Source organism: Strix aluco, chromosome 8 (assembly GCF_031877795.1).
Source record: "Strix aluco isolate bStrAlu1 chromosome 8, bStrAlu1.hap1, whole genome shotgun sequence".
Taxonomy (NCBI): domain Eukaryota; kingdom Metazoa; phylum Chordata; class Aves; order Strigiformes; family Strigidae; genus Strix; species Strix aluco.
Window position 1 is genome coordinate 4,524,824 of NC_133938.1, and position 24,725 is coordinate 4,549,548.

The 24,725-nt window shown below is 38.9% G+C and overlaps 1 protein-coding gene across 9 annotated transcripts in view; it reads right to left on the reverse strand.

The window, feature by feature from the left end:
- The window catches only part of FGGY (FGGY carbohydrate kinase domain containing), a 150,280-nt gene that overhangs the window by 14,390 nt on the left and 111,165 nt on the right, over positions 1-24,725 (reverse strand). For all 9 annotated transcript variants that reach the window (XM_074831891.1, XM_074831890.1, XM_074831896.1 and 6 more), the window contains 4 exons: positions 23,450-23,597; positions 21,682-21,756; positions 17,905-18,025; positions 14,521-14,615 (listed from right to left, as the gene is read on the reverse strand). In XM_074831891.1, coding sequence (XP_074687992.1) covers positions 14,521-14,615; positions 17,905-18,025; positions 21,682-21,756; positions 23,450-23,597 — 439 coding nt within the window. The remainder of the gene's footprint in view (positions 1-14,520; positions 14,616-17,904; positions 18,026-21,681; positions 21,757-23,449; positions 23,598-24,725) is intronic.

The following is a 24,725-nucleotide window of genomic DNA, read 5'->3' on the forward strand; positions in this document are numbered from 1 at the left end:
TGTAGATGTATAACACAACCTTTAGAAGTTATGAATGTTGTAAATACTAAAAGTGGACATAAACTTCAGAATTGTATTCATGTCAGACTATACAGGCCATCTTTCATATTATATACATAACAATGAAAATTATCACACATAAAAAAAACCTGGCTGCAGTTCTAAAGTAAGATTTTGTTTTCCCGTTCAGAAATCAAAAGATGTTCCAATTACGTGCAACTGAGTTGTCAGTCTACTGGCCTTTCCATTCTTACTTATTTTACCAGAGCAACACTATTAGCATCATCATAGGTTTTCTTTGTGTTTTTCATTCTATCACCTTTAATATAACTAAAAAGCAGCCTCTGAGGTACTTAAACATCCCTAGATCTGCTTCACAAATCAGCTGGATGAAGAACAAAGTTAAACAACTTGCCCAAAGTCACAGACAGAGTCAGTGGCAAAGCTGGGAATAAAACCCATGTACTTTGACTCTCGAGTTAGGTAATATATACTGTTTTCTCATTGCAAAGTTCTGCTTTTATTTATACCGAGCTAAACTCAGAAGAACTTGATACTAGTGTAGTTTATGTTAGATTTGAACTAGTACTGCTGATGAGAGTGTCACCCCATATACGCATTATCTCCCATTACCAGGCTGCTAGAAAGAACTACTTTGGCAAATACAGCTTTCTTTTTCCTCTGTCACTAAGAAATACTGCACTACATTTTACGTGGTATTTGTTTGATCTGTAAAACCAGGCAATTCAGTTCTTATCTCAAGGACATTAAACAAGCCTGCTGATGTGAGGTGTCTAACATTTCTGGACATTTGTATCTGTTCATACTTGAGGAGTTACAATACCAACAGGGATGCTGATAAACAAAGAAAAGCCCTTCTTCCTTAACCCTTACTGCTAATGCTGCGGAAAAAATACAGCACCCAGGGGTGGAATATGTGCAAAAACCCCTCCAACCCTCAATCTTATTGATGTGCTGCAAATATAAGGTAATACCTATCCATAGTAGGTATTTTCCTGCTTTCTGAAGTCACAAGTAAAAGAATGGCAAATGCTGTTATTCGGAGAAATTGGGAAAGTTACAAAACATAACCAAAAATGTGGATGGGAGGAAAATTAGGCAGGGAAGTTCAAAGGCAGCTAAGTGAAATGCTCGTGTGAAACAGATCCTGTGTAATTAGCCACTAGGGGGAACAAGAGTCATGCTGCTTAATTAAGGTGCACTCCCTTTTAGCAGTGGGCATGAGGGTTATCGTTGCCCAGGAGTGTCTCAACACTTTCCCTGTGAGCTTTGGAGTGGGACAAAGCTTTTCTGACCTTTGTCTGTGTTTCACTTTCCCCTTTCAGGTCTGTATAGGCCTTGGCACAAGCGATGAACAAGACCTGAAGAATTCATACACTTTTCGTATTTTCTAGCTGCAATTAATTATTTTAGCACCTGAAGCACCTGGTAAAAATATTTAAACAAAAACCTGGGAGGAGAAGGAAGGACATGAAGGAAAGGGAGAGGACCGAAAAAAGAAAAAGAGCAAAAAAGGCAAAGCTGTTATTTTTCAGACAGTGTACACTTTGGTGTTGGCTCTTTTAAAGTAGAAGGGAAGAAAAATCACAGGCAGCTCATAAGCAAACTGTGTGAGAAATGTGGAGCAATGCTCTGCTGATATTGTTAGACTGAGGTAGTGGTTGGGAGGGGTGTCAAGGGACCTGCATCCCCACTTGCGCCTGCTGACCTGCATGACTGAAGCCATGTGAGAAAAATGAATGAGGCAAAAAGTAAAGGCCCTTCCTGGGCCACTTTTTCTCTGCTGCTGAGGACACAGAACTATTCAACAGCATGACTGGGACTGGATCACAGACAAACAATCTCTTCTATTACCATAAAAATGACAAATAAGTTATAGTTACAGCCTGTAAACACAAGACGGAATTAAATAGAGTTCTAAGGGGTACACTGTAACTGGAAGCAGGAACCTACTCCTATTAGAGCCAGCTCAGCCTAAAGAGTATCAGATGTTACTCAGGCCTTAGAAGGCCTGAGACATAAACTATGTGTGTAAGAGAAAAAGAAGTCAAATGACTCATGACAGAGTTTGTTTTAACATAAATGACTTTTTCTGTCTCTTTGCTTTTAAAAACTTGCCATTTTCAGATCCTGAACAGCTAACCTAGGCAGCTGGCTTCCTTAGCTGGTGTCCTTCATTTTGTGTATAAAACGCTGGCATTTACAAACTTGTATTCCTCTAGCTAAGGGAGGGCAGTTTATTTTAGCACTGTGATCAATGCCATCGTAAATCTTTCCTCTTCCAGTCCAAGAACACTGGCACAACCCAAGCAGTGTGGATATGCTATACCCATAATACAGAGGAGACACCACAACACTTTACTGAGGTCCTATAAGCCTTGTGAGTAGACCCGAGGGAGCAGCACTGAATGAGCCACAAGCCATCCCTTCCTCTGTGCTTTTTATTATGTGAGGACACAGGGAAGGCACTGCGATATGGAAAGAGCAGAGAAAGAGAGAGAGAGAGAAGGAAAGAAGAGGAGTAATATGAAATGGGAGAGAGAAGAATAATCAACAGATAAGAAGAAAAAGTGGAAATGGAAACAGAAGAGAGACACAGACAAGAATATCAGAGTGGGAATAGGGAGAGGGAGATGGTGGGGATATCGGGGGTTTAGTGCCAAAAAAGAAAAGCCCCATTCTCCACCACACCTATCTTCCCTCTCATGTTTCTTTTATTCTTTCCATGCCAGTCCTCTGGTTCTTCTTTGGGATGAGTGGAACTTCCACATCCAGAAAATCACAAGTTTGGCATTTTGTGTCTTATGGCAAATATGCTGGCTATCCAGTGCTTCCACAGGGGCAAAGTTATACAAAGCAAATGGAAAGCAACGCTTGCTTAGTCTCCCTTCCATGCAATGCAAGAATCATCCCTTAGATGGGACTATTGCAAAATTAAACAACCTTACAACCACAACCAGTAAATAATGAGTAATGTGCTTGTATATACAAAGCTTTTATACCAACCAGTCAAAGAAAGTGAGGATAGCTCATCACAAAAAGACCCCATTTATCAGAAGGGCTTCAAACAGCTTAGCATCTTTAGGGCCATTACTCATCTCTTTCACCTAAGCTAAGTGCCAGCTTCCATCCTAGAGGCTATACACATACCCAATTTATCTGCTGTAAGACACTAGAGCACTGCTTCCCCCAGTCTAGTCTAAAGATACAGGATTCAATATCTAAACCACTTAAAGTTAACAGCAATCAGTGATTTCGAGACAACAGATAGGGAGACACTAGTCTGGGAAAATTAGGCAAAAATCAAGTCTTACCAGACATTTTGAAAGCAAAAGGAGTCTGGCACAAGGCTGCTAGACTCAGCAATATTTTGCTGAATAAATCTAAGGTGTTTAATTCAGTTCGGAGCTACAGGGCTGGGCAATGAAGGGACCTTCCAAATGTGACACATTATCATCCTCCACCTCAGAGTTTTGGGAGGGAGAGGTTGGGCTTGGTGATGGTACAGCCCTCCACACATAGTCTTGTGGAGAGATTCTTCAGAAGAAAAAAATATTGACTAGAAATTGATTTATTTTCCAGAGTGTTTTCCACTGGGGGGAAACTTCCAGAGATCCAGAAGAAGTGACATGGTTAGATCTAACCATTCCTCACTCTGCTTAGCGAGGAGCGCATTGCCATGTCACTTTACTCTGTTTCTTGACAAAACAATGTGCTCCCATCAGAGCTTCCACACCCCCACTCCTCCCTAAATTTGTACCTGGTAAAGGACTATCTGGAAGCTGTGTGGAAAACAGCGACTTAAAGCAGGTGCTCACACAAACAGGCTCTATGTGGGTCAAAATACATTTATGTACTGAAGGCTAGTAATGCTGTGGTGAATGCAACCCCCAGGAATACTACACATTGAGTACATCCCCTATAAATTACTCTTAGCTGAAAAGTGCACTTGTGAAAGATGACAATCGAACTCACTTTTGTTGCTTATACACACTTAAAAGGCACAGCAAGATATGGGCACAGCTGTTCTCCTTATTCATGTTCTTCTAGTGTTTTTCAACCCTCATCTGGAGGAGTATCTTTGTGCAAAAATCTGCAACTTATGCTTTTCCATGCCCACTTGGTGGTTAGCCTTTCTGCCTAGATTTCCCTCAAGAGTGACAATTATGGTCTTGCTAATAATTACGTGAACACTTGTCCCAGTAAAAACAAAACAGAGCCATGAAGCAATTTCATATGGATTCTCTCTACATGTCACTGTCCAATTTCTAGTATCAAACCCTGCCTCAGAAATGTTTAAGCGCAGTGGGTGTGAAAAGTTGCTTCAAACCAAGAAAGCAAGCAAGGGTGGGCAATGGTTGTTATGTGTCTATATCTAAGAAACCAAGGATACAAGAACCTATGTCTTAGCTGACTAAAGAAAGGAGAATGAGAACTGGATTCCAATTCTGAGGATGAGGAAAGCCAGTATGGTAATAAAGCAACTGCCTTCTATTGCTAATAAAACTAGTAAAGGTTATGGGATCTCTCCTCTACCATTTCAGATCCATGATTATATGAAAGGGAATAGCGAAAAAATATCTTTACTGTTAACCACAATAAAATGAAATGTATTGGAAACATCTAGCTAGTAAACATAGTCTTGTTAATCTATACAGATAGGGCAAATTTTGAGAAACAAACCCCTCTAGACATCTTTAGGAGAAAGGACAACATAGTACATGTAAATTATAGAACTTCTTCAAATATAGGGTGCCAAAAGCTTGTCCTGATGATACGAACTACTGGCGTCAAATTCCGCAACTAAGTTATCCTAATGTCCTTCAAAAAATTATTGTGAAAAAACCTCAAGCATTTCAGACAGCTAGCACTGTGACTCTACATGCTTGTGCTTTGCCACAGAACAGTCTGATCCCCTGCGCTGACATAGCAAGAGTGCAAATCCCAGATGGAAAATTAATCTCACAATGTAGCCAGATTGAGTTTCCAATTCTCCAGTGCATAACTTGAAGGTTGTTCTGCTCAGCTCTGAAGAGGTGAGGGCAGAGAGACTTTAACTTGTTTGACATCCCGAACATCATTTAAGCAAGACACACTCTGAAAAGGACCTTATTGACTACTTACAGTTACAAAGGATCCATGGTATCCTCCTTTGTACTCATCCTTCCTATAAAATATTGCTATCACACTTTTCCCTGCTTAAATGGCCTGGACAGAAGGGGAGTCCAAGGTCCAAATGACTTCAGCTATGTCTCCGAGTATGTGGGTAAAATCTGTCCTTAAAATAGAAAGGAGATGGGTCACAGTACATTTTAAAGAAAGTATCTATCCTCTGTAAAGACACATTTATGGTTTCCTCATATTTATGGTTTTCCTCAAGAAAAGACAGGGCCAGCAAGCTAGAAAAGCTGTAAGGTTGTGATATTATTAAACTTTGTCTACAAGCTGATCTTAGTCTTAGTCTGCTTGGGAAAAAAAAAAAAAAAATCAACTAATTGTATATCTCCTTAGACAAAGTCCACCACGGTCATTTCATGGTTTGTTACAAAAATATGCAGCAGCAGAACCTGAACTATTCTAGGCAGCATATTTTCTCCTGCTTGCCAGGTCTTGGGCTTACTGGCAGATGAGAAGAATACCATTGGTTTAGTAAGAGTCTCAACTTCTGCAGATTAACAAAACACTAGATCTTATTCTTTGCCAACATCAGCTGATGTGAGTTTATTAAAAGCTAAAAGGCATGACAATATACATGTTGAGCCTACAGACAGAAGAGAATATATTTACATACATACGGTTGCTTCTAATACGGTAATCAGGTACATGCACACAAGATACAGAACTCATGTGAAGTCAATGGAGCTATGCCAATGCGCAAAGCTGGCTACACCTCCAACATAAAGACTGGGGATTAAGTAGATTTCTTTGGTCATTCGAGCATCTGAGAGATCTTTATTGCCTCTTCAGTCCATCCTCATAAATGTGAAAAATAAGTAATAAAATCTTTATCACCACTCTCAGACAGATTTAATAAACAGGTAAGTCACACTGATATCCCAACACAGAGTGCCCCATCTCCTTTCACCCATGCCCAAATAAAAGGCCATTCATTTGATTTCATTCATGTGCTATTTCATTAAACCACCTATTTTCAGAAAAATAATATGGCCACATCTTTAAGTACGGGGTTTCTGAGATTGTTGCCTCCAATATTAGTACTTTTGTGCAAAATACTCAGCTAATGTAAATGGGTAGTTCTGTTACAGCCAATATATTACACTGACTTACTGCAGCTGCCTTTCCTTGTCATTAAAGAGTTACAGAGAAATTCCAAATCTGAACATTTGGGTACTGGATGACATTTAAAATGGAGCATGCTAAGTTTCCACAAAAGGACATCACTTAACAAAAGACACTGCCTTTGTATCCTATTACCTATAGCATCCACAGCTTGTTTCTGAATGGGTAACAATATGAACCAAGTGCAAGAGCTCTAATAGCCTTTATCATTTCAAGATGTGTCATCTACCAGTGAACTGTGTGTCAGATTCCTGTTTGGGCTCTGATCCAGTAAAGTACTTCAGCACATGGGCAGTCCTGCTTATCTTCAGCTGAGCTTCTTGCCTACTTGAAAGTTAGATGATGTACCTAAGTGCTTGATTGGATCAGGGCACTGGAGTAAATTGGTGTCACTCCTCTGAAATCCTGGAGCAATACTGATTTACATTAACTGAGAATTTTGCATTATCATTATGGACTACAATCATCTGTCATTTCAGTGGCTATATGACCTGCTGCAACAAACTTTGACATTTTCTTAGACAAGTTTTTACCTGTAATAATTTCAAGTGATATAAAATGACTACAAATCATCTAACGCGACAATGAACCAAACACTACCGTACAGCATGTACTGATCTGATAATACATCAAATGTATGACAACATATACCATTAGACACTGCACTACACCCAGAACATTTAACAGCAACAGAATTCTTTCTCTCAACTCCAATATAAAAGGCAGCCAGCAGGATGATATCAAATGATGGCAGCTCTGCTTCTCATAAAAGGACCTTGGGGACTCCAAGGAGATTTGTATATCTGCACTTCAGCAGCATAGCAATGTGGAAATGTTAAAGTTAGTAAAGCAAACAGTCCTCAAATGAGAAGGGCAACAGATGTCAAACAGTATCAGATGTCAGTAAACAGCAACAAGACAGAGGGTACTTTTCTTAGCACTTTTGTGAAACCATCATGCCATCAGCTACAGCCACATCTCAGCTGTTTGACTCTCTGAGCGGTGGTGTTTGTATGTGCGATTTAACTCCCACCAAGAGAGGATTTCCAACCACATGGAAATACTGTCCACTGAAGTTAGCTGAAAGAAAGTAGAAATGCTTCTGTATATTTATTGCGGCTTGAAAAGTGGAAAAAAAAAAATAAAATCACACTCTCAAACTGATTGAAAGCTCATTCTGTGCTTGGCAGACACAGACAAGCATTTATATTTCTCAACTTTAATACAGAAGGATCATCCTTAGGGCAAAAGAGTAGTTGTGATTCATCCGCTTTTTACCCTTACTGCAAAGACTTCTGACAGTAAGGCCAAAATATGCTAACTAAAAAGGCACTCTTTGTACCATAAACACTAGGCCACAAGGAACTGGACAGTGGCCATCAAATCACTGCCTTTTAATTTCTCTCTCTCATCTATATTTCTCTAAAGATTTCTGGTAAGAAGGCAGCTGACTCTATACAAGAGCCAGAGGCATTGCCAGTATCTTGGTGGTTTCATGCATGCCATATTGAAACTAACTTTATTACACAAGAAAAAAACCCCAGCCTTTCAATTAGGCAAAGATGTATTTCAGTGTCAAAACACCAAGGGAAGAGGTAAAGGAATAGAGTTCTACTGCCGAGTCCAGGTCTGGTTAGCTGCAGCTACACTCCGCAGCCATCGAACATCTTAGCTGCTTACATGGAAAACAGTTTGGTTCTCAGCAAGCAAGAGTCCACATCATGAACTGTCCATGACATCCCTTGATAACTTCACTGCCAGTCATAAGTGAGAGAACAACAAATGGACTGTGAAGATTCAGCTCTTTTCATCATTAGAATACTGTCTCTAACAGTAGATATATAAGCTATGCGCTAACATTTTTTTATGGAGCACATGTCCTGTCAATTGAGACTGATCATATACAATCCAGGAAGGAATTTTTAACAATATCACTTAGACGAATAGGCCATGGCCAGCCAATACACTACTCAGAAAAGCAAGAGCTGTCACCTAGCCTTGCCCAGGGAAGGTCTCCACTAAACCTTGGGCCCAAACTCTACATGTACAAATTTAGAGCTTTTGAAGAAAAGGAAAGCAAGAGCACAGCACCTTAACATACTCCATACACCTACAGCATGGTGCCTTAGAATGACCGTCTCCTTCCTCTGCCTTTCCAAAATCCTCTGATTAAGGGAACGGGAATAAAAAAAAAAATCCCAACACGGCAGGAAGGCCTTTACTAAAAGGTGCATTAATTGGGTAAGGCAAGCCAACGAAATGATTAATTTGCTGCTCTCCTTCAATATTATGTTTACACAAGTTGATTATAGCACTTAATTACTAATTCACCCTGCTCAAAAACAAGAGTGCTTTAAATTTTTAATGAGATGAGGGAAGGCAACATTCCCTAACTCAACAGGGAGAAGTCATTTTATTTCCTCTTTTGATTTCCCAAGTTATTACCATTTCTAAGGAAAAAGCTATCCCCTCCCTAATCTTTCACTCGGTTCTTGCTTTTGAAAATATGGAAATCAACAAGACGCTTGTATTAATTTCAATCCATGACCTGACAGGTAATGCTTTGGAAGAGGAATAGAGGATCAGACCATCAACTGAAGCATGTCCATTGAAATAAGTGGAACAAAATTACACCAGAGACTTCCTGATCCAGAATGGAAATAGCCTAATCCCCTCCAGTTCTGTCAGCAGAAATGTTGAATATGTCCCAGTACTATTTATGGGCGTTCTTATGAAATGTTGTCTATTCACAATTGCCAGTTGGTCCATTACCAAGGTTGTGGACTAACTGTTGCACTAAAGAACTTCTTTACATTCATGATAGTCTGTAACGTTTTCATTGTAAGAGGCGAATACACTGCAAATCGCATGGTCTTCCTGGCTGATCTTTATAAAACTTGTGTTATCCGTTATTTGATTTTATCCTCTATGGGTTTTGTTATTTGATTTTTATCCTCTATGCTATACTATCCAACAACTTCCTCAGACAACTGAGAGGAGATGTCCATTAAATTAAGCATAACCAAGCAACGCACATACAAAACTCTTCCAAGTTCCTTTAGTACGGAGTTGTAAGTGATTCGTTTCCCCTGCACCATCGTAACTTCAAACCCCTGTCTGCAGTGTATCTCCCTCATAGATATGGACTCTGTGCCTGTTATCTTGAAGGTGAGCCAGGTGACCACCATCCACATAGCTTCTAGGGCTGCTTCCAGGGATGCAAATTGTACCTAAAGGGTACTTCACTTGCTGAACTGCTACTGCTGCTAAATAATTCAGCTAATCCCCATTAGGTAATTACCTAACACCTCTTTCTGTAGAATCCGGCTAATTTTTATATGCCTCCAATCCGCTTTATAAAAACAATGAAAAAGCTTTTCTCTATCTTTTTGCAGGATATACCACCAACTTGCATAACAACCAAAACTAACAAAGAAACACTACACTTAAAAGTCAATATTATACCTGAAAAATCCTGTAGTCATGTAGGCTAATTTCTAGCTCAATGTTTTACACCAAAGATGATTATAGAAAGCTGATTACAGAAAGTTACCAGTGACATGTATTACAGTAAATCATAAGAAGTTTCTTCTCTTCTGTATGGGCCAGTAACAACGACCCACATTAAGACAGCAAACCCAAAATAAATCTGGTAATCTGGTTTCATACAGGTAATTTTATTAATTGCTTTAATATGCAATTAAGGAATTGTTAGTGGGCTGCAGGATTTTATAAGGCAATAATCCTGTTCCCTGGTGTACAGCTTTGTCCCAAAGAGTAGGCTATCCAAAAAAAAAAAAAAAAAAAGAGCTGGATGACTGCCAAATCAAACAGCACCTTCTTCCCATTTTCAATTACATACAAGTGAGGCAGAGTAACGAGGATATACTGGAAACTTTGACATTTATTTATTGAACATTTTTACTGAGAAGGAATTGCTGGCTTGCTAAACCGGAAACTATATTTTTACTACAGAAACAATCACATAGAAAACCAGGATCCTGCTCCTCAGCATGAAAGAAATGGCTAGAACCAATAAATTGACCCATCTAAGCCAGCAATATTATTTCATTCAATGCAGCACGTATTTCAAAAATCCCAAAACCAAAAATACAGTGTATATTTCAAAAATCCATATGTCATACTATTGTACACAGCAGTACCTTCTGTCACCCAGCCAGGCTGTGTTACAGCTCATCGGCACAATAATCAAGACACAACAAAACCATGAAAAGAAAAAGGGGCATTTGTAGGGGCAAACTAAAAGATAACCCAAATTGCAGGAAGAAATTGAGAAGATTTTCTCCCCTGTCCAGAGATTCTAGAGACTACATAACCAAACGGTGAAATGGGGAAGAACTCACCATACTGAATGGTCCTTCTTTACTTTTGGATAGACCCAATTGTTTTAATTCAGTTTTACCACAGAGGAGAAAAATGCAGGGAGAGTAAATGAAGAGGAAAATAGGGAAATCAACATTCTTTGAAGCAACAACATATGGTGACCAGGCATGAGAGATGGAGGTTATAAATCTTTCCTTGATAGAATTACCTAAAGATGAAATTGCAGCTTCAAGGGGCTTGAGCTTTTAAAACCACGCCAGAATCTAGCAAATTAACCTGCCTGGTTACAAAATTTGCAATAATCTTTATTTCCAATGCTTCTTTGTAAAGGCTCAGCATACTGAGAATTTTGGTACTGATACAGATGTGGTCAATAGAAAGCATGAAAACCTCCACTCCACAAATCACTCAAAATATGAATAAAAATATATGAAAATTAAGAATTAGAACAAAATGTTGCATCCTGCAGATGGTCACTGCTGTAATATAGAAAGGGAAAAGAGACAGGAGGTACGTTGGTGTTTGTTTCTTTCTGAGAAGCAACTTATTTAGGGATACCAAAGGACAGAAGAAAAGCTCTTTAGTGTTCCAGCCACTATGACCAACTGCCCAAGAAAGTGAAGGGTGAGAATCCTGTTGTTTCACGTGCACTTCTGACTGGGTTGGTCATACAGTGGTATGTAAGCAAGCTGCCTGTCCTTGGAAAAACCATCCTCCAATGTGTCTCTGAAGCAGATACTTCCCCATTTCCAAATCCCAATGATGGAATGCCACAGGACTAAGCATCAGAATAGTACAGCAGCATGGAAGTAGCAGCAGTCACCACAGCCACATACTTTACCCCTAAGGAAATACCAGCCAATTCCAAAGCATTTCTTAACCGTTAAGCTAAATAAAGACTAACTCCAATTACTATATCAGCTTACCATAGAGTTGGGTCTTCCCTAGATGACCCATCTCTTCTTTCCTCTATTGAAAAGTGATGCCCTGGTAGATTTTGAGGATCTTGTCTGTGTGGCCAGCTTTTCTAAGTGAAGAGCAGACTGCCAGAGTAGTGGCTCTGACTTGGCTGCCCCATGCCCCAAACCCCTACCCGCACAAGCGGGTCAACTCTAACACATAATGCACGTTACGACCCCAACACATCAAATTTAGCTTGCAGACACAAGAACAGCTCACCAGCTCACTGAAACATCGCTCACTGTGCATGTACCACACAGCACACATGCATATCCTTCCACAGGAGATTCCCTGGCAGAAGCCTGGCAGCACTACTTATTGCTTATCACTAGTGGGTTTTACGTGTCTGTTCAGCTGCCAGCCCTTTTGTCAGCAGAGTGTGTTGAAGACGGACTAAGATTGTCAGAAGTGATTTTGAGGGATCCTGGCTTTAGGTGCTATTCCCAAGCTGTCCTAAAGATGCTTGAGTTTTATAAAATGGAGAACAGCCAACCCATAAAAACCAGATAGCTTTTAAGCATTTTGATTTTGACACTGAGTGGAAATGTCCAACAATCATTCTGAGAAATGTGACCAGTCACTGGGACAAATACAGTAAAGATTCCCCTTCAAACAACCACAGACAGAAGGAAAGAGGTTATTGGTAAAAAACCCAAAATTTTCTCCTTTACTATTAGACTGAGCAAACAATGAGCTTTGGAAAGCACAATAATTAAGCACAAACAATCTGTTAGAGGAGAGGTAATAACCCCTATTATTTGCAAAGACTACAACAATGCTTAATGTCTTCAGCAGCACCTCTAAGAAAGGTTTGTTTTGGAAGATGTGTTAGAAAAATAAATGTAAGAGAAGGCTATTGAACTGCAATGCTAGGTATGTATTTATGCCTCCCCACCCCCGAAAAGACATTTATTCAGTTTCTTGTTTCTTGATCCCATGTAGCTGAATTCTTTTAAAAATAGTTTTACATAATCTAACATATTTGCCGCATGGTACAATTGATACTGCCATAGGTGGCACCTCTTTAACAACAACTTTCTGAACATGCACTAAGCCAAAACACTTAGCGGGTGGTTTCTTCACACTGCAGTGATGTCGTGGCATCCTGGATAGGACTCAGGGCTTCGCCTGGCTCCCAGTGATCACCACAGGCAATAGGATGGAAAGAAACATACTACAAATGCCCAGTGGGATGTATAATAGCAGTAGTTTCCAAACTACTTTCCCCTTTTCTGTTTCAGAGATATCCCAGGGAAGCCCATGGGCTTGACCTGTAACTCAGTGAAACAAAAGGAAACTCTCCTGCTGACTAGCAAAACCCCTGGAACCAGACCTTACACAAACAGCTGCTGAAGCACTGAAAAAGGCAGCGGCTGCGTTTGGGAAACCAGACTCCTTATGCGGTGCTGAGGCACTGGATTGCAATTTGTAGTTATTCTTTTTCTTTATGTACTGGTATTAACTTACTTGATTCAAGCAGAAATGGGAAGGGAGCATAAGGAGTTATGAAGTCCAGCTCCTGACAGTCACAAGTAAGCCCTTAGGAGACGTTTACTCCAGGAAGACCCACAGAACCTTCACTGTACTTAGGACAAGCCAAAAACCATTCCCATAATCAAAGAGGCAGGTACCTCCTAACATACCATAACAGTAAAAGAGCAAACACTTTTAAAATTAAAAAGCCTGTTACGTGGCTGTTTCAAAGGATCTGGTTTCACTGAAAAAGATTTCTGAAGGAGTGTGCTACGCAGGCTGACATATATGTACATATCTATAAAATATATGTATCTGTTCTGATGTTACTGGACATGCTTCTGAAATATTTTTATATCTAAGGGCAGGGTTAAAAACCAAAGGTAAATAAATACACCAAAATTATATAAAAACACATCACAGAAAATTTCACAGCATTAGATTTTTCTAATGGTTATGAAGACAGACTAAATAAAATCTACATAGCACTGTAGAATTCACATTTGGAAATTTTACATTTGGAAAAATGCCAAACACTGCCCAGTTCCTCAGCTAATGTTGAGCTAATTCCAGTGGAACTGCATCAGTTTAACTAGGTTGAGAAGTTGACCTCCCTATTCAGAAAATACATTCAGATAAGTTTATGTGCAAAATTTCATCTACAAATATCTGTGCCTGATGTTATAAAGAAAAGTGTATCTAGGGACCCTCCTGATAAATAGTTCTGTCCAACTGGATGCAGTGTACTCTTTAATGTCCTTGTATAGGATGAGAAGAGGACACATCCTAAACTAGTGGAATTGCCAGGTGGGAAAACAGATATGATATGGGACATTCAGACCCTTCTTTGGGTTTCCATATACTACTGCTGTTTATATAAATGCAGCTAAGTCATGCTTTGGCTGATCCACTGAACATAAAAGCCTTTCTGCTAGTTTTACAACTAAATAACATGAATAAACATGAAGGTCTATCCTCATTATTAACTCTGCATTCACTGTGGGCAAGACAAGAGGTATAGGTGTGTCATTTTTTACTGCATAAATAGTGCTATGTTGTTCCTTATGTTTAACATTCTTCAATATGAAGGAAGGAAAGTAGGACAAATATAACTGAGATGAAAGAGTGACCTTCTTGCAGGATCAGAGCCTTGCCAAATTCCCTTTTTTGTCTGTAAAATCACATGGCCTAACTTAATAGACAGCAGCTTCTACCTGCATGTCCCTACAGTCAAAAGACAAATGAATCTTCAATATACTTAAATAACACATGGAGTTAAAAAGTGATGCTGGCTGGCTCTTGTCCGGCTGTGCAGAAAGTACAAACTTTTCCACTTGAATTAAAGTCTGTGCATGGTGTCAAATGTCAAAGTGTAAAACACATTAAAACTGGGAAAAAAAAAATAAATCAGGTACTGCATACCTGTATAGATGCAAAATCCCCAGAAGCACAAGCTCCAAGAATAGCAGCACCCACCAAAACAGACTCCACTTCTTTGGACAGGACAACAGGCTTGCCTATACAAGAAAAAGCCATGCCTCTGTTAGGAAGAATACAGCAGCACTGCACTAGTGGCACAATAAATAATTAAAGCAAAAAAGGCAAAGAAAAAAGGAATCAAAAAGGACTTGAAAACCATGTTCACAACTCCATTCAGAGCTACAGTCTACTGTAGACTACTGTAAATCTCTCTGCTATGTGGTTCAGGCTCCAAGAAAAATGCAGACTGTAAATAAAACCATTTCAGCAAAATATTAATGCAGAAGATAAAGCATACAAAGAACAAACCCCCAGACCTTTGACACTGGCTATTTATCTCAAAGGGCTTGGTATAAACCTGTTACCCACACCCTCCAAACCCACATGCCTATTAAAAGTTGACCTCGAGGGGAAAACAGGGTGGTATCCTTTTTTTTTTCTTTTGCAACGAACAAAAAAAAAAAAAGATTGTTTGTGTTTGTTTTTAAATATAAAGCCAACAAAGCCAGTCTGGTTTTGCCGGAAGACATGAAAATATGACTAGTAAACTTTCACAAGCTATGTATGAAATAATAAGAGAAAACTTGTCTTCCAAATTGTGCAAGATACTCGAAAACAAGATTAAAACACTGGAAAAACAAACAAACAAACAAAAACTCAATATATATTCTGAAGTAGAATTAAAAAATTATTGTTTCATCACCCATGGGTACTATCATTAACATACTTTCCCTCAGTTCACACAGAGTTTTCCAAGACCTGTACTACTAGTGTAAAAACAGCAGGAAAAAGACTAATAAACAAAGAAAAATTGGCCTGCTTACTTAATTCTCCTTAAACATTTAAAACAATAGCATAACTCTAAATGCTTTTCTAGCTGCACTTTAGATGCTTATCCTCACTAAGCCAAAAAATGTAATATTCCTACAGCATTTGGCATGTGTCTAAATTTCCATTACAGAGATAATTTCATTCAATGAATGATGATGCAAACACAGTGGTGGGAGGAAGGCTTCTTTCTGTGACTAGTCTCAATGATATTATGCCCCCAAAAATGCTGCTCCTTGGAGCCAGCTGTAAGATTAGAAGGAGCTGAAACTTGGAGGAAGATCTAAAGGGAGCCATGAACAACAACTACAGAGGAAAAGGCAAATACACACTTTTCAGAATGAGAAATAAAATTATTAACATAATAAATGCTTATTGATAGAAAGCAAATTCACCTTGCACCCCAGGCATCCAGTTACATTATGCTAACTTTGCACTGTTCCACTCCTTACAACCATCTTTCAGTGAGTGACATGAAGGTGCCACAGTGGTCTTTACGCCATTTCTTCCGACAGTTAGCACAGGCAGAGTAATGGTGAAAGTGGATACAGCGAGACCTTGTTTGCTGGAATGACTATTAACAGCCAACTAGTGTTAATTACAGCATCCCTTGAACTTCTCTGACCAAACAAATCCACCTTAAAAACATTAATGTAGGATCAGTCACCTGAGCATTCCTCCAAGATGGACCACAGCTCAGGACTTGGGTCAACTTGGAACAGAAAATCTAAAACTCAAGCTTACAGCTACACAGCTGTTTGCCAGGCGTGGAAGCAGTAAGCAATTTTCAGCGTGCTCTAAAATTTACTGCACATTTTCCGCATCATCAGAATGAATACAGAATTCTTACCAGGCAAACAAAAAGATCAAGATACTTTTTAAGTGGCCTGCAAAATTATCTATTGGATGTCTGCATGGCTGAGTCATGGGCATTTGCAGCTAACAATAATATATTCAGATTTTTTTCTTTTCGGGAAAGAATGGGGGATTGATCCTGGAATGTTAGTTATTTTATCTGATAGGCTCTAATGAGTTCAACATAACCAAGAGCATTTCAGTTAGATGAACTCTGACATCCCTTGTCAGTCACTGATTTTACAAATGGGGGAGAACTCCAGACTGCAAAAAGGCCTTTTTGTACTGGATTGTACTTGGCCATTAGTTACAGTCAAAGAACTTCTGATTACATTTTAATCAGAATACCTTTTCACAGAACTTCTTTTTTTACACATCATGAATGAGCATCCCAACTCTACACGTAGCTGAAATTCACCTAAAACATTTTGGTTATATAAGAAAAGTCACGGACTTGACAACATCATTTTTCACAAACAGAAAGCGTCACTTTGACTACAAAATTTAGTGAATTTTATGGTCAATCAGCATTATACTTTTTGCTTCTCTGCTTCTGTTTTATCTCAGGTAAGTACGTAAAGTATATTTTCATCTTCTTCCTGGCATCAAGGTTATTAAGTGTGGTTTGATGTTAGGGCAAGTCAGATCTCCAGAGCAAATGCCCCAAATCTGAGCCCTAAACTTTATTCATGACAGCTCAATTGATCTTAATTTGACATATACCCAAAACACACACCATTCAAAGTTTCTCTGAAGTCCTTTACACTAAATTTTGTTATTTTTTCCACATTTTTTAAAGTATATTTAACTGACTCACAGGTGTGCTAAGATGTCCAACACACACAGGTTTATGGGAGACCAAAAATACCACACAAGCCTGAGACCTCCTCCTGTAATGAACCACATACCCAGGACCTTCCACCTCGGGAATTCTACAAAACCAAATGTAACACCATGCAGGAGCAAGGATCCAGAAATTGTCCCCTAGCCCATATTAATGATACAGAAATGGAAGCAATTCAGAAAAAAATTGTTCTATGTAATGGATACAATGCCCAGCATGAGCAGGAAGTGTCACAAGTCCAACAGAATTCAAACAGGATGAAGCTAATACAGGTTTTAGTAAAACACTTCTTACGCAAAAAATGCTGACAAGATGTAGTGGGCGTTATCCTCATCTAACTAACGCCTTGTAATCTGACTGAATGGAATAATTTCTATAGAACGTTTTGAATAATTTTACCAAATCTGATAGTGAGAAGTATCTCTGACATGTAATTTATACATACTGGTTTTAAAAATTCCATACAAAGCTTTTATATTTATTCTATTGCACTTTCTTAAAAAAACCTGTAAATCTAAGACCCATAGATTAGTAATCATGCTGGAGGTTTCTCCTGAAGTCCATTTTCTAACAATACAAAATACGGAGCTTTGTTTGCACTGCATCTCTGCGTTATTCAAATGTCTTTAAATTTCAGGAAATTCAATCTTGCAGGAAGTAACATTTCATTACAGACTTTTTGGCCAACCAGCAAAATACAGTTCTACATAAAGAAGGTATTTATTTTTCCAAAGACAAAGTATTTAGCCACCTAAAATAAAGTAGTTTACACTCCTTTCCCTGCACTTCCTCTAACTTACCAGTAATGTCAGCATGCATCTGCACAAAGAGAGGGTTCTTGCTCAGCCCACCACACAGAAACAGCGTGTTGATATGATGCCCTGCAGCCTGCATAGTTTCCAAAATATGTCTTGTTCCTAACTTCAAAAAGGAGGGAAAAAAACCAAAAAACAGATGAGCACAGGAGAACAGACACAGGAACAGATCTTAAAACACAATTTGCTAAACAGAATGATAGTAACTGCCCCTACCAGTAACCTGAGGGCTGGGAACAGACCTGCAGGGGTACAGCCTCTGCTTAGCTTCCAGCCAGTAACAGGCATTGTAATTAAGAATGAGAAAAATCAAACAAATGGCACAAAGAATTGGGAAGTACAAGGGCACAGCATATTGCAGGAAGCATCCTGGGGCTGGCTGAAGAAGTGCAGACATACCAGTACATGGCAACCCAGGGAAATGGGGCTTACAAGGAAGTACTGACAAGGGTGAAGACAGGGGTTATGAGAAGACCCAGAAATGGGCACCAGGAAAGACTGATGGCAGCGATAAGCAGCTGTTTGTGAGCAAGCACAGCAGAGTACAGAAAACATTTCCCGATCCAGAACTAAAACCTACATGGCAAAGATATCCCCACCAAAAACTTCTACTTACTTTGTATAACAGCATCTGAAAATCACTCTCAATAAAGAGACTTCAATTGTGAAGCCAAATAACAAAACAGAATTAAAAGAGGAGCAAATAAAAACCTGTATTTTCTGTCTTTTCAGCAAAAAGGAAAACCTGAAGAATTTTGTATTGGCTTAACTATTTCTCTTGGCCTTTGCCCTATGCAAAATGAAATGTTCCATTTCATGCCTGGATTAATTGAAACATCTAAAATGTAGGCATATTTTTAAACTTTTCATTTACAGTCTCCATTCTGAGAAACTCAAATTAGAATAGCTCAGTGTTCCTCTCCGCAAATGATGAAAGCAAATGCTTTGCCATTTTAAAAAAATCTCTTTTTGTTTGCTTTGCCATTTAAAAAAATCTTTTCTCTTTTTGTTTGCTTTGCTTGCCTCCAACTACTCACTAAAGTCAACCTTCTTCCTCTTTCCTCTTGCAAGAACATTTTCCATTTCTTTGACAAACTATTTGTCCAAAAATAATTCCCAGCTCTTTATAATACCTTGGAAGTTAATTTTGAAGCTCAGACTTGACAAAACGCTGAATTCAAGCCAAAATTTTGCCCAGGCTGACTCTTTGTAGGGAGATTCCCCACAAAACACAAGCTGGTCGAAGTTTCACGAACTGTCATTTAAGTTTTCTTTATGCTATGCAGCAAGTTCATTAAGAGGTCTGCAGCCTGCAATAAACCCCTCTTCAAGTAAAAGCTACTGAAAATTGAAGGTAGCAGAGTTTCACCAGACTGGAGACATTCACTGTGAATGACTGGCACCACTCTGGGTAGGCCTTCAAATGTATTTTGGTTTTTCAGGCAAGCGGTTATGAGGAACTTTAGCAGCCGCAACACCAGCTGACTAAATCCATCGCTTCCCTATTGACACAGAGGGCTAATTTCCAAATCACACAACCACAATTTTAATTATGGAAAAATAAACTGCTCTAAAAAGAGTCTGTCTCCTCAGAACGGGCTTGACGGCCACAATTATATCTCTGATCATGTTCTCATCCGTCTAACTGTTGCATCGCATTTTGCAGTGAATAGTTAAAAGGATATTCTCTTTCACTACTTCTGAAATTCAAATTTATTAACAACTTCTCTCACAACATACACACGTCAAAGACCCTGAGAAAGAACGTGCTGTGAAAATTATTTTGTGTTTACCTGCCTGGAAAATTGTATTCACATTTCAATTTAAATTAAAGCCAGACTTATTTCACTGTGGGTGGGGGGGAACTAATTTAATCCTGGATTGGAGAAAAATGCAAATTGAGGGGCTTCAAATGCAAATTTTCTATAAAGAGAAAAAAGCGTCTCCTGCTGAAAAGAAAACTAGAGATTAACATTCTGTGGGCAGGCCTACACTTTTTACAAGATTTTTATTTAGGTTTAAAGTCTATCCTGCACCCATTGAAGACAACTAATGGTACAGGATTGGGGCTGTCCTGAATGAGAACTGTTTCCTTCAACAAAAGTGAAGCTAAAATTGGGAGTGATGGAGTATGGGAGGAAAATTAAATTTCCTAGGTATCACATTAGCAGTTAGTAAATATATCAAGTCACAAACAAGTTTGCTCTGTCTACTTTTTAGTTACTGTTTCAATAGCATTTTAAGAATTTCCTTTAACTTACAGAGAAAACTATGGTATGGCCTTTTTATGTTAAACCTCACGACCAGCGCAAATAGCTATCAAAAAGATAAGCAGACTCTGAATTCAATGTTTAACACAGTATTTGTGTTTTACAGTAAAATTTGAGTTGTATCATATAATGAGATAATAGGTGACTTTCCCAGGATTTCCAGCAGAGAACGTTTCCACTTCGTTAGCACAATATAATAACGGAGCACCTGTTCGATACTGGAAAGTTTCTTTCAGGGGGCCGTATCAGTCGCTGGCATTGTTTAAACTCTCCTAAACATTCTTGTTTAAATAGTGGGATTATACTGAAGCATCAGGTATAACCAAGCTACATTCATCTTAAAAAGGATCAAAACGCACAACAATGAATTCCAGGCTGGGGTTAAGTTCTCGTTATTTGCTGAAGAAGGAGGGTTAACACATAAGATGTACAATTCACAGTAGATTTACAGCAGCCGCCCACCCTCTATATCCCAGATGGCTGACCCAGCCTAACAAAGTTGTTGTTTAACCAGTAGAGGAGTTTGGAAGTTTTCCAACTGAACAGAGTTTTGTCAGGAAAACTCCCCAATTCATCAAACTGTTAATGTTTTGCAAAAACACCTCAAGTTCAACAAACTTTTTTTAAAAAAAAAAAAAAAAAAAAATCACAAAAAGGATGGCAAAGGAATGCTGATTTCAGTCACCAAATGCCTGGGGATAGCACACCCCATTGAAAATACCCTGCACCGAGGTTTCAAAACAGCTTCTTTGACCTAGGTTTTCACTTCAAAATAGAATTTCTTGTGAACTGGAAGTCCTGGGTTCAAGAGAAAATTAGGGCAGAAACAAAAGTATTCCAATAAAAATGCCCAGCTCTGCATGTTAGCAAGCATCGAGGACATTTCATAAAGACAGTCTCCCTGTGTGCTTTTACAAAAACACAGCCACGGGCTGGAAAATCTACACATGAGGCAACTGCTTGCCTTGCAGCAGGGAAACCGAGGGAGGAATGAGATTTGGCCTGTTATGAACTGACCCACTCCGATCGCTGTGGTACAGAGTTCTGACTCATCTAACAGGCAAGCAGGGGAAATCCATGGATTTAGGAACAATCCGAAGCTGAGGCATTTTAGGGGAGTGCAAGTTCCTTCATACAATTGCCAAAGCTGGCTTTTTCCCCACTCTCAGCTTTCCTCTAGACAGCCCATGATGTTAACACTGTCCCATATAGTATCAGCCTCTTTCCTCACATCTGCACTAGAGGCAAAAGCTCCATTTACAGAACTGCCATAAGGAGAAAACTTTTTAGGGGAACATTCTCTCCACAGTCTATCGACTACCCTACAGTAGGGACTAGTCACCAATGTGGGTAAACAGTATCTTGCCCCTTTAAGAAATCCATTAAGTGAATTCATCTATTATTAGAAATCTGTTTAGCAGAAGGGAATGACCAGTCTGCCACAGAACATGAGACAATTCATTTATTCTTTTATGCACTTAGAATGGCTTACAGCAATGGCTTGAATCGTCGCCAAGTAGATAAGGGCAAGTTCATCCAGACCCCGAGACAATGTTAGTCCAACAACCTGTGGAAAGATCAAAAAGAAAATGTACAAATCCAGCCAAAGTAAAACTCTTATTTTCTATGGTTTCTTGTTGCAACAAGTTTTAAGTGTTAATTCTAAGCCTTACTTTTGTGAGCTATACACATAATGTTATGTTAAACATGTTATTCCTGATCTGGGGAAGAACTACATAAATTGTTCTTGCCCTTGCAAAGAAATAAAGAACAAACAGCATATTGTATGGGATTAGAGACAGATTAACTCTGACAGTTTTATATTATGACTCAGATACTGCTCGTGAATGTATTTAATGTAATAATATGAAAATGCTATTACATAAAAATAACTTTTTAAAAGCATCTCTCCCCCTAGCTTCCAAGCACCCTAACAGTGAAACACAATCAATAATTAAAGACTGTATCTTAACCTCCTTTACTCTGTCATAAATCAATACTGTACTGTAGTTACTCTGGATTAATGTCAGCACAGGCAAGACCTGAATGCAGTCATGATTGTGGCAGAAAAAATATGTTGCTATTACCAGTATTTGCATACAGCCATCATACCAAGAAAATTTTGATTCTGCTGCAGCATGTAATTCTTTCATAAAATAATGCAGGTATTATTAGGACCCAAAAATATGTGGGTTTTTTTTTTTCTTTTAGTGTTTCCCTTGTTTGTGGTTTAAAATGTGTTGTAGTACTTACGCCTACCCTTTCCTATCTCAGCCTTCAATACAGCAGATTTTGGTGCTGGTGAGTAGCTTGAGATGCTCACTGCAAGGACAATATGCCATTTTGAAGTGCATTTTTGTATTAATCACCAGGTATTTTGATATCATCAAATTATACCCTTATGACATTCTTGTGTTAAAGTTCCGCACAATAACATCATGGCTTGTGCCCTAGCCGATCTACCAGCATGAAGTTCATTGAAAGGAAACATCCAAACATTTAGAGATGGGCTGAAAATCTCCCCAGCAGAGGTTCTCTGGTGAGCTTCCAAACGCTGCTCTTTCTGGTCCTGGACTGCAGCGCTCTGAAAATTTCGTTGTGCAGAACACAGTATTTCATTCCGTTTAAGTTCCAAAAGTAGCCATTTTAAAACCACAAGCCAGAATCAGATCAGGTTTACCTTTGAACAAAGACGTACGAAGCACCATGGTTGCACATTTCCAATCATGAGAGCATCTATGCCCATTTTTAACAATAAGCAGAGGAGCTTTTCAATTTCTGTTGAAATTTACTACCTGACAACTCTAATACAGCACATTTACTGAACATTTATCTGTTTAAATCAAGCAATCTCTCCTCAGAATATTTCATTCCTTTCCCAGATAGGCATACCCAAATTTGTGTTGAAATTCATTGCAGCAGATATGCAAAATTTGGTAGACAGGTGAGTTAACAACAGCAAGCACTGCTAATGATGAAATATGATTGCTAGGAAAGATACTGAGAGACACACAACACTCCTTGTATTTTTAGAAAATAAATGTGGCTGTAGTGATATCTGAACTATTATGATCTCTGGTTTTCTACTGAAACATTAGCACACTTCGAAATGCAGCAAGAAACCCAAATCCTATGGGATAGTTTAAATAGCTAAGGAGGAGTATGCTCAAAATTTAAAAAAAAAGCTCCTTCCAAGATTTTTTTTTTTTTTTTTTTTTTACCCTGTATTGACCTTTTTGCAAAGACAGGCTGTTTCTTACCATGCCCTTTAGTGTCAGATCTGTTAAGGGAGATCTGTTACCATGGAAATCTGGCCAAACATGTAAATCAACAGTGAGGAAACCCACAGGCAAAGATTTCTTAATCAGATCCAGGTGACTGTTCAAGTATGTATATATACTGTGAGCACTAGAAGAAAAACAAGTTGGAAAAAGAGGGGGGGAGGTTATTCATCAAACATAAAACATTTGTACTACCATCTAATGCAGAAAAACCATCAAAGAACGGCAAATCCCAAATCTAAAACAAAGGGGGAGAAAGGCAAAACCGAGTGCTTGCCAAGCCCGCGGCACTGCACAGTGCGGGCAGGGGGGATGTCTGTCCATCCAACAGGCCAGCCAAATTCCTCAATTTCGCAGGATGAGGGGCCATAACAGCAGCTTGGGATCTTGAGTCTGTACATTGCCTCCTCCAGGTCCCTAGATGAGCCAAAAACTGTTTGATATTTTGGGGCCTGATGATGCTGACAGAAAGGTGCTGACACTGTGAAAGAGAAAGCTAGAGAAAGGAAAGCTAAGAGAGAGGAATAAGGAGGATTCCAGACAGAAATGAAAATCAAATTCCTTCACAAATGTTTAGAGATTTGTTTGATTAATCAATAGCGCTGGACTTACAGCTTTCTTTTTTTAAACCGTAATTATTTCAGTATGTGTTATGATTAAAATGCAGCACTAAGGGTGGAGGAGAGAAAGCAAGTGGCTGCTATTTTAGGGAGGAGCTGAACATGGGCCTAAATATGATTGTATCTAAGATCAGATACTACACCCAACTCCACAACATCCCACAGACTTTTTCCTGGACCAAGAGTAATCTTAGGACTGATGGTGAATTCTTCAGTGCTTTGGCTTGCAATGACTCTAGTGACATTCCATTTAAAAAATGTTGCAATTATGCTCAGAATATTTTTTCCAACACTCATACTATCATAAACAGATTCATATATATTTTTCAGCTCCAGAAATTTCCAAGTGGGGCATTTAATTCTAAACATGTGGGTCAATAATAGCATCTAACCCTAATTACAATTGATTAGTCATTGTCTCATCCACTGTAGACCCAAACAGTGATATTCATTTAGCCTCTACATGTATATTCAATCACACACTAATGAGATCCCTAAGGGAATTTGGCATATGCTTTACTAGTTTGACTTCTGACCTGCTAGCAGCTGTATATTTATACTCTGCATTCAACCATTCAGCTGCATGTTTTTCCAATTATACCTTACCATGTGTACGCTATCAGAGGATATCATTC